Source organism: Borostomias antarcticus (genome assembly GCF_949987555.1).
Source record: "Borostomias antarcticus genome assembly, chromosome: 18".
Lineage (NCBI taxonomy): Eukaryota > Metazoa > Chordata > Actinopteri > Stomiiformes > Stomiidae > Borostomias > Borostomias antarcticus.
Genome location: NC_140251.1, coordinates 5,874,184 through 5,885,349, shown reverse-complemented (window position 1 = coordinate 5,885,349; position 11,166 = coordinate 5,874,184). Strand labels below are relative to the sequence as shown.

The 11,166-nt window shown below is 43.9% G+C and overlaps 1 protein-coding gene across 1 annotated transcript; it reads right to left on the bottom strand.

The window, feature by feature from the left end:
• Window positions 1-1,206: 1,206 nt before the first annotated feature.
• On the bottom strand, window positions 1,207-10,239 carry LOC311320744 (pyruvate kinase PKM-like; the record flags this gene model as incomplete). Its single annotated transcript, XM_084452570.1, has 10 exons — window positions 1,207-1,313; window positions 1,481-1,662; window positions 3,005-3,171; window positions 3,976-4,128; window positions 4,242-4,392; window positions 4,519-4,789; window positions 5,035-5,221; window positions 8,925-9,056; window positions 9,871-9,962; window positions 10,089-10,239. The coding sequence occupies 10 exons, from the start codon at window positions 10,237-10,239 to the stop codon at window positions 1,207-1,209; spliced, it is 1,593 nt and encodes a 530-aa protein (XP_084308696.1).
• Between the last annotated feature and the right edge of the window lie 927 nt (window positions 10,240-11,166).

Genomic DNA, 11,166 nt, shown 5'->3' with positions numbered 1-11,166 from the left:
ATCTGATGAAATGCTATATAAGTCAGAGTTTAAACCGGATTATAAAAAGAAGAATTGTAACTGCATAGTGTCATCTAGTGTTGACATTCAAAAAAGGATTATCTGTTATGCGTTTTGACATTTTATACAAAAGAAATGACTTATAGAGATGTCAAGTAGAAGAGTTGTGTTCATACCGAGGAATGTCACCGCATAATGATTCTGCCAGTGCTGCTGTGATGACTTATGACTGCTGTTTGAAACGTTACTTTAGGCCCAGCTACTTTGATTCCTTACAATACAGTATTCCAGGTCATCATATGTCTCATTCACATTCCTTACACCTTTGGACTTGGCTAGTGTGAGGAACCACTCACTATTTTTGAACCACTAGATGGCGCACCATGGGAATACAATTCCAGTATGAACTTGTCATCTAAGTGCCTCAATACAGTACATCCATGGGTGCCTACCGCAGAGGAAGGAGATGTTCAAAGCAAATTCATTGCCAGTGTCTTTTTTTGCATTGTGCACTTAAAAAAAAACAATTTCTTGTTAATGATTGTTTATATTTGTATGTTTAAGATATACTTAGTCTCATGATATGTGTGCCAGTTCTAGCTGAAGCATAGAATATGTGATCATGTAATGACATGACAGAAAAAACAAACAGGTGTTCAACTCTTTAATGGATGGAGACCCAGATCATGTAGCACTCTAGATTAGCACATCATACCATATCTTTAACATGTCAATGTCCATATGGTGGGAAACATACTTTTACCCTGCATAATGTCCATATTACAGATGAACGTAGCATAAAGGAACTGACACTGAGTGGTCCTGACATGCAGATGTGCCAACAATCTGACTCTTTTTAAAATGAACAGAGAAGTTAGAAACTCCAAGCTGCTCACCATGCAAACTCAAGTCAGGCACATGATATGTGAAACTGTACAGAAGAGTTAGCATCAAAAGGTCAGGGAGTGTGACCTCTGAAAGGATGATTTGATTAGAGTAGATGACATAACTTTGTGTTGGGAATCAAGGAGAGTGAAGAGTGACTGTCTCTGTGTGAATGGCACCACCAAAAGTCCTTTGGGGAAGTGACTTGGTGTTGACTTTCTGTGGTTCCTTATTGAGCTCCGGGGTGGCATAGAGTGTGACCTCTATGGGGGGAGGGAGGTTACAGGGGAGAGGGGGAGTGGTAAAGTCCTTTAATGATCTTCAAGGCACAAGCACAACACGCATGGTGTTGGTATAACCAGAGCCTGGGCGCCAGCCGGTCACAACAATGACCACATCACCACCCTTGAAGAACTTGCGGTGCTTGCCTGTGGAGGAGGAAGAGTAAGATATCAGTGGCAGGGCTATGTCGGTTACAGCAAGCTATTAAATGATTCAAATGCTATAAGGCTACAAATGTATATATTTCCTGTTAAAGTTCACACTATAATGCTCAATTTGGGGATAAAGGAAACAAAAACATTCGCTCACTCACCCATCTGCATGGCGAAGTTGACGCGGAGGTCGACATCCTCAGCCCAGACATCGTTGGCGGGCTTATTGTAGAACACGGGGTACAGACCGCGGTACAGGTGGGACTGGCGGGCGGTCTGCTCGCAGCGGGTCACAGCAATGATGGGGGCACGGGGCCTGTACCTGGACAGCAGCTGAGCGGACCTGCAGACACAGGGACGGGGGTGTTATACTGTGAAATATACATGAACAGTAGCTGAGGGGATTTAGACCCTCCTTCATTGGCTCTAACCCTAGCCCGGTACAAATAAATGAAAATGATTGTGTTGAGTTGTTGAATTATTGATTCCAACTGCTAGACTATAGATTGGCAGTATTTCTATAAGTATGTCATGACATTCCATCAGTTGGTTGACTGTAGTGGCTTAAAGCCGCAGTAGCCAATGTAAAATGTTCATCAGATTTTAAATCAAGAGGGATCAGTAAATGGGCTCCTCTGTGTAATTGTGTCTTTGTAGACCACTGTTTGGCTCTGCTACGGCAATTCAAAAATTTGGTTCTGGGAATTAAATGAGAGCTTTAGAAAACAATGAAGCTTGGAGCTGAAGATGCCTCCTCCCATAGAACTAGCTCAGTGGCCTTGTGGTTAGAGTGTCCACCCTGAGATGGGAGGAAGGTTGGGGGTTCGATCCCCAGCCGAGTCATACCAAAGACGGTACCCGATGCCTCTATGCTTGGCACTCAGCATCAAGGGTTGGATTGGGTAAGCAGAAAAAATGATATGCACATCACGAACAAACTGGTGCTGAACCAAAAGAAAAACAAAATGAAGGAAAACTGAAACACAGTAAGTTGGATTGGGCCTGCAACATACTGTACTAGCGTCATGTCCAGGGGATGTACTTGTACATTAAGCTGCCTCACGCTAAGGGACCAGGAGATAGGCTCCTGTCCTATGGGCCACTAGGCTCGAGAACCATTGGTTCTCAAGGCTACTTCTTCTTCTTCTTACTTCTATAGAGGCATGGCCACGTATGGTTCAAAGCGTGCACACGTGCTGAGATTCGGTTAGCAACACAGAGCATCATTCTCTGACCTTATTTTGGAGCGGGGGCGTACCCAAACCCACAAATCATGTGAGGCAGACAGAATTTTTGCATGCAGCCAGTGTGAAACAGATACTGTAGCATTTAGTAGAAATACTTTAACTTCAAAATCATACTCCCTCTGTTCATGTGTGCCTGAAATAAGAGACAGAGGACAGAGGAGTTAAAATTAACCTCTGAAAATGTTAGGGTTCACAACTCAAAAGGTCAGGTGCAGACCATAGATTGCGCTGGTGAAAGCTGGCATACTCAACATGAGCACTGGGTCTCTGGAAAAGGTCTGGGGGTATTAAAGGGAGAGAGAGAGCTCTGATGACACCCCAGATGCACTAAGGATGTGCCTGGTGGCAGAGGGAGCGTTATGTTGCAGTAGCTTCTAGATGGAGAACAGGCCTTGTTCGGCTGTGAGGAGCGTGGGGAGGATTGTGCATCTCCTCTACCTGCCAGACTTGGTGAGCACGATGATGGCGCTGGCGCAGCACTTGAAGGAGGCCTCGACAGCGCCGATGGCGACCGACTCGGTGGGGTCGCGGGTCAGATGGGAGGTGCGGCGGAGCTCCTCAAACATCTGCCTGTGGAACATGGCGGCCTCGGCCTCGCGGGCGATCTGAGCATGTGCAAACACAGAGGAAGAGGTAGGGGGTTGTGAGACACAGGACAGAAGGAAGGAGCAGGTGTCAGACTCCAGTCATGAGACTAATAAACATGTTGCATATGCAAAAGGCCAGTACAGATCGTGCAACAATGACATGCTGTATGGGTCAGCATGTCTCCATCTGAACTTGAGGGCTGGTGAGTGAGGTACACTGGGGGAGACAGGTTAGGAAACAATGGGAACAGATCTCCTGCGACTAGTTGGTCTAATCTCTGTCTGTGGTGTGCATACTGTACCTGAGAGAACGCTGAGATCTGTCGCTAAACAACAGCGTCTCCCTACAGTAGCAGCCGTGGCGTCCAGAGGCTGATGTGCTGTGATGCGGCTCCTCAGACACATGCTGATAGAATAATCTATCATAATAACCACGCAGTTGACAGCAAGACACAGAAGATAGGGATACATGCATTGGGGTTTGTTATAGATAAAGAGCGGGGAGGGAAAGGAAGTCACACACAAAGGGACACACAGAAAGCATGTTTAAAAGTCAGTGTAAAAGCAGTTAGTACAACTAAAGCCCAAAACACAAGAGAGGCTATGTTCAAAGGTCAAACCTATCTTCTAGTCATAGAAAAATATCAGAGACAAGTTGATACCAGTGATGCCATTAAAAATATTTTGCTTACTTTCTGACACTATCTTTGTTATAAGATTATTACTAGAATGACTGTGTCAAGCTGTCATGATACAGTATTAACTACACTGCCAGCACACGCAACATACAGGTATGTCTAAACTTATGGGGGGCGCTCTCACCAAGTGCTGTGTGCGTACGGCCTCCAGTGGGTACTCTCCCTTGGCGGTCTCACCGCTCAGCATTATGCAGTCGTTACCGTCCAGCACGGCGTTGGCCACGTCACTGGCCTCGGCGCGTGTGGGGCGGGGCTTCTTGATCATGCTCTCCAGCATCTGCCAAACCCCAACACCGAAAGAAAGTTATGGTTTCCAGTTAATCACTTATAAATGGTGTCATATCCTTTTCTCACAGGTTCCTCTCGTCCTCTACTGATGTTGTCGCTGACCTGTGTTGCGCAGGTGACTGGCTTGCCGATCCTGTTGCAGCGGCCAGTCATCATCTTCTGGGCCAGGAAGACCTTCTCTGTGGGGATCTCAATGCCCAGGTCACCACGGGCGATCATGATGCCATCGCTAGCCTCCAGGATCTCATCGAATCTACAGAGAAACAACAGCATAACTGAGTAAGTTCAATATCCATAACAATGCAAACAAACAAACAAACAAAAAGGATATCCTCAGAATAGACACACACAATGCTGTCTTGCCATGGGTCTCCCTTACCTGCGCACTCCCTCGTGGTTCTCCACCTTGCTGATGATCTTAATGTTCTTGCCCTTCTCGCCCAACACCTTCCTCACTGCTTGCACGTCGGCGGCCTTGCGGATGAAGGAGGCAAAGACCATGTCGACACCCTGCTCCACACCGAACTGCAGGTCCTGCATGTCCTTCTCTGACACAGCAGGCAGGTCAACAGCAGCGCCGGGCAGGTTCACGCCTTTCTTGCTGCCCAACGTACCGGCGTTCTCAATCTCACACATCAGGAAATTAGTGCCTATGGAACCATGCAGGGAAAAAAGCAGGTGGTAGTGGCAGATTCAAGAACAGAATCTGTATAAACACTTGTTGACAATCTGTGAAGGTATGCTACAGCTCGATTAGTTAAACTGTGGCCTTACAGACTGTAAACGTTGAAGGTGATTTATTCAAGGTTCAATGTGGTTTACTTTTCATAAAGTATATAATACAGGTACCATGTACAATGACATGCTTAAACATTTGAGATGCTAGGATACGCACCGATTTCTGTCACCTTGAGGGACATCAGACCATCATCAATGTAGATGTGGGATCCAACCTGAACAACCTTGGTGATGTTCTTGTAGTCGACCCACAGATGGGTCTCATCACAGTTGTCCATGTATTTGTCGTCCAGGGTGAGCTTGATTCCGTCGCCCTTCTTCAACTCAACCTCCGCCGATCCGCTCTGTGAGAAAGGAGAAACACAGTGATCTGAAGCACACCACCACTATGCATGATTACTCTATAAACATCTAATACACATCTAAAAGCAGGAATCTCTGTCTGTCTGTTTGTCTCACCATCATCTCGAGAACACAGCACTGTATGAAGTTAACATTCAGCCGGTGCATTGCTCAGGACCCAAGCACGTGCAGTGTCGAGTGTAAAATTGTTTGGATCAGCGGTTCTTGAGAAAGCCGCAAAAAGGTTCTTGTTCTGTCCCGTTCTGAGAAGGATGCACAGCAACGCGATGCCATGCAAACATGAAGCCAAGCAATCGATTAAATTAAACGGGATAGTGGGAAAGAAACAGAAAAAGATAGGGAAATAACTAAGTCTACAGTCTATTTCTTACAGGAAGTCAGTGTGAAACCGGATTTAAAGTGACAACGTAGGGATTTACAGTGACAACGTAGGGCTGTAACTTTAGCTAGCGACAGAGAACCAGTTAGCAGCTACATGTTAGCAGCAGCTAACGTGAGCTTGCTAGCTTACTACAGTACAGCAGATGAAACGGGATTTACAGTGACAACATTGGACCATAATGTTCACTAGTGATAGAGAACTGGTTAGCAGCTAATATCTAGCTAACCCTGCTGGAAAAAACAGCTAAGACCAGCTTTAAAATGTAGTTGGTCGAACTGGTTTTAGATGGTGTGCCTGGTCAAGCTGAGCGGGCTGAGCTGATGTACCAGCTTGGTCGGGCTGGACTGGGCTGGATACCAGCTTGGTCAAGCTGGGGTACCAGCTAGGTTGAAGCTGGTCTGGTGGTACAGTAGGCCTATAAAAGCTTGGTTGAGCTTGTTGGCTACCAGCTTGGTTGAGCTGAGCTGGGCTGGTGTGCCAGCTTGGCCAATGGCATGCCTGCAATTCAACTAGCTTGCTGAACATGAGTGAAGATGCTCAATTTAGTCAATTAAATTGATCTCTAATTTGAAGATTCAGGTTAGTTGATTACAAGCAATGGCAGGCAGTGTAGTCAAGCAGTCAGCGTAGTCTTTGATTTAGAACATTTGTCTGCTGATTTATCAGACAGATAATATACATACAGTTTAGACTTTGTAATTGCAATTTTATTACCAGGTATGGATGGCAAACACAAAATGAGGGTCAATTCAGTAACCGGTAAAGAAAATGTAAAAGAATCATTGCCTTTTAATTGAACTTGACTTCCCCTTTAATGTGCTCCTCCCCCGCGTGCTCCCAGGGCAGAGAGCAGAGCGCGAGGTCAGCAAAGGCAGAGAGAAGCAGCAGAAAGATCAAATCAAAATATATCTGATTCGCGAAATCCAACAAAACCGGAATTGGTGATTGTTGAAATAGTGGAAAAACTAATCAAGACGGTTTTGGTGAGTTTTACTTTGTTTTTGTTGAGTTTGAATGAAGTGTGTTTTACAATGAGTTAGCTAATGCTAGCTAGCTAGCTAACAAGCTAACATTAAGACTTACGCCTCGAACTCACCAGTCGCGCAAACGCAACAGACGCTGTTTGCGCGGGCGGATTTGAGCGGAACCGAACCGAACCCACCAGATGCTGGTTCAGAGCGCACAGCTGATAGCGCGCTTTATTGCCGTGTGTTGTTTCTGTAAAACTTCTACTAAAACTAATATATCTCGCTTCGTTTTTCCACTTCAATTATCAGTCTGATGTCATGTCTTCTGGGTGAGAGTAGTTAGCTACTGACGTCTGGAGGCCAGAGAGGTGATTGTTTGTATTTTTCTGTTTGATCAGGAAAATAGGTAGGCCTATAAGGGTATTTTCGGATTTGTATCTATTTTACATGCATGCACAGACGGTAAACCTCAACCAAGGAACTCTTACCAAAAAAGACATCCCCACGAATGGATCACCAGCATACGGTTTCACCTACCAAAATACTGCTTACTGTTGTAGTAAGATTGTGGATGTCTCCTCACTTTCAGAGTGAAATTGTACTGAAGAATTGAACTGAAACTAAAAGGAATATTGTTTGAGTGTGACATTGCATTTAAGGAGTTATATTGCCAATGTTTAGCCATGGTCCAGATCGGTACGGGGCTATACCATGGTATACCGCCCTGCATAGGCGATTTTACCCTCTGAGAGTAGGGGGGGCAACATTTTGACGTGAGAAAAAAAAAAAAACTGTTCTGCCAATATGTACAACGCATCAAACTTCATCTAGACACCACGAGCATGTCAATATGACTTTATGAACGAGCACTAGGCCATACCCAACATCACAACATCAAACTGCAACTGCCTGCTGGTGCTAGCTTCCTCGCCGATGGTGATGTTGCTAGTGCTAGTGCTAGCTCCGATAGCCTCTGGAGCACTTCTGCATTCGATTGCACCTGCTGCGCTGTCATTTCGCGTGGTAGCTTCTTCATTAGCATTGCCAGATTTTATTTTATTTTATGAAGAAGTGGTAAATTGTTTTTATAGCTCTTTTTGCCATTATGAGCAGGTTGGCTAGTTGTAGCTTGTTGAGCACTGAGCAGTACAGTCAGATCTCATTTTTTTTCGACCGACGAGTTGTGCCATTAGTGGATTATGAATATTTTTTTTTTTTTAAAGGTAGCCTAGTTTAAGTAATAAATACACTTTTAAAATTAATGATGATCTAACACAAACTGGTACAAACCACAATTATGTATTTAATAATTGTGTTAATTAGTAAGAAAAAAAAAAGTTTTTTTTTTTTTTTTTTTTTTTTTTTTAAGAATCTGAGCAGAGTTGGGCTGTCCAATCAGGGGGGGCACTTGCCCCCCCTGCCCCCCCTATAAAATCGCCAATGCCGCCCTGCCAAGAACCATTCATTGCGCCACTTACGTTTTTTATTCAGTCTGCATTACCGCACCTACAGACAATATTATTTTGTTACTCGCGGAAGTGAAGACAGTTTTTGAAAGATGAAAGCCTTTTTTTCAGAGGGGGCTACAGTCAGCCCCCCACCTCTTATATAAAAAGCTTTTCTTTTGCACTTAAATAGCACATATCCACCGATATCCACTCATGGAGTTATTATTATTATTATTATTATTATTATTATTATTGTGGTATCCACTAGCCTGGCTTTGAGACCCTAATCATGGGATCTCACATGCAGTTTCTCTATCGAGAAAGAAGAGACGTGATCAGTGTCTTGAGGCCAGGCTAGTGGATATCAGTGGATATGTGCTATTTAAGTACAAAAAAGTGCTCTTATATAAAAGGTGAGTTCAATTTCAGAGATGCAGAAGAAAAGTCATTTTGGTCAATGCATTTTCAAAAAATATATTTTTAACTAAAGATTAAACATGTTTGTCAGCAGCGCCAAGCTTTCAAAACCCACCGGCGTGGAGGACACAACCCTCGTGTAACTGTGAGTACCTTTGGAATTTCACTGCAACACTTTAACAAGAAGCTTTGTTTTGTAGACCAGGCACACTGACTTATGGCAATCTTGCTATGGACCATATACCAGCCAGCTAGTACCACAGTCATGAAAAGTTAGCTAGCGATAGAGAACCGGTTAGCAGCTAACCTACATGTTAGCAACACATAATGTTAGCTTGCTAGCTAACTACAATAATGCCATAATGTTAGCTAGTGATAGAGAACTGGTTAGCAGCTACGTAAATGTTAGCAGCAGCTAACATTAGCTTGGTAATAGCTAGCTTTTCAAGACTATATAGTGTGTACTCACGCCCTTGATAAGTCCAGTCCTGATTTCAGGTCCCTTGGTGTCCAGAGCGATGGCCACTGGTCTGTACTCAATGGTTCCAGGCCCAAAACTCTCAGTGGCTTCACGAACGTTTTTGATGGTTTCTGCATGGTACTGTTGAGGGTGGAATAACATTAAGAGTTATAATGAAATGAGATATGAAGATTTTTCAAGCCATACATACACTGTGCATTTGTTGACAAAAGTCTGACTTTAAGACAGAAAGAACAGGACAAATACTATAATTGACAGAAAGACTGACCAAGGCTACTGCTGCAACATCATCAATTAAACCACTTTTTGCATCTAGAGACAGTGTGCGGTTTCTGTTTTTACTATACAAGAGAACTGCCTCTCCTCTTCTGCTATTTTCTACATAGCTGATAAATACTCACAGTTACTATATATTTATCTGTTTTGAGGAATGGAAAATGGCATGTTTCTTGCACTTTGAATAACATGGGGCTAACCTATGTTTTCTTTATGAAGACACTGTTGAATTTACACCTCATGAGCACTGTCAGCCTCCACACAGCAACTAAAATGGCTCCACTTTCGATTAAGCCAGGCTAACATAAGATTGATCCATCTACAACACAACTTCAGAGTTTATTGACTTGAAGATGATGATCCAGCTGACATGGGGTGATAAGGTTAAAAAGCAATGCCTTTTAAAGGGAAGAGGTCAGCCATCTTAATTACAGAATTTGGACATGATCAACCTAGATGTACAGAGCCAGCGGGTGCTTGAATGTCAATTCAGTGCTCAGATCACATTACAAACACAATAAATAACATGTATAAATAACATGTATACAGGTATTAGGTTATGTGTATTCATAAGAGGGTGATATCACTGTGACCATGGCACCTCATGAAGGTTAACTGGTATGGGCTACCATTAGCACTGTCACACACACACACTGACCTCATGAGTTCCGTGAGAGAAGTTCATTCTTGCAATGTTCATCCCAGCTTTGATCATCTCCTTCAGCTTATCCACAGAACGGGAGGCCGGTCCTGCACAGGGACAGGGGGAATAGAGCATTAGATTCTTTTAGAGGTATGTAATTCCTCATAAATTAGGCATCAAAACACATTGTGATGTAGGCCTTGGGAATGGAGTAAGGTGTGGGGCTATCTGACCGATGGTGCAGATGATGCCAGTGTTGCGAGACACGGTAGGAGTGGAGTCAATGTCCAGCAGACACATGTGTTCCAGGAAGCTGTCGGCCATGGCGGCTTGCAGCTGCTGGGTCTGGATAAAGGCAGAGGCGATATTCCTTCCTTGGGACATGATTGGATCAGTGTCTGTCAAGTCCTAGGGAGCAATCCGTGGAAGAGAGAAAAGTGTTAGATCAGTTGGTTTCTTGCTACAGATTTTTGATTTCAATTTTCATTTCATGTCAGTATTTGGACAGGGTTTCTAGGGGTTCGAGGCTAAATGTTAATTTCACTGAATTTCCAGTAGGTATGAGAAATGGAATCTGAGCCAGCGAGCAGGGTTGTTAAATTAATCAGCATCAAGTGCCCTTCATGGATTAATTGTTTCTCATAATATGATTTGAGTCTTTGAACCACTGACCACAGTGGGGGCAAACTGGGCTTATACAGCCAGCATGAAGGACACAGAGGCAGTACCCACAGTGCCAGCAAACTGAAGCAAATACAGCATGTGTGAATGCGTGACTGCACACACATGGACACACCCCCACATTCTAGCAAGCAGAGGCATATTAGAGGAGCTGTCCACATTTGACAGGGTTAGAGGTGATTCACACACGAGGTGGGAAACTTTAGAACTCAGAATCCTGAAGATCTTTCACATTCTTGTCAATGTTTGCAGTTGATCGAGACTTTAAACATTATATAAAACAGACCATACAGTATACTGAGAGCAGAACACAGTGAAACATGATGCCCTAAGATACCAAAACAGAGCAGCGTACCCGCTGGCACAAAAACTGCATGACAAATGTTAGTCTCAATTTAGCATCACACATGGTACATAGGTCACATAAAGGTGACATTTGCTATGACACCATGTCGACTATCAAGTTAGCCAAAAGATCTTTGGAATGCCCTCCCTGACAATCTGAGGGCAACACAGACTCGGGGTTCTTCTAAGACTGGTCTAAAGACCTATTTAGAAAAGCTTTTTGTATGTAATACATATATTACTGTCTCTCTTTTCTGATCACTGACTTTGTGATTGTTTCAGCAC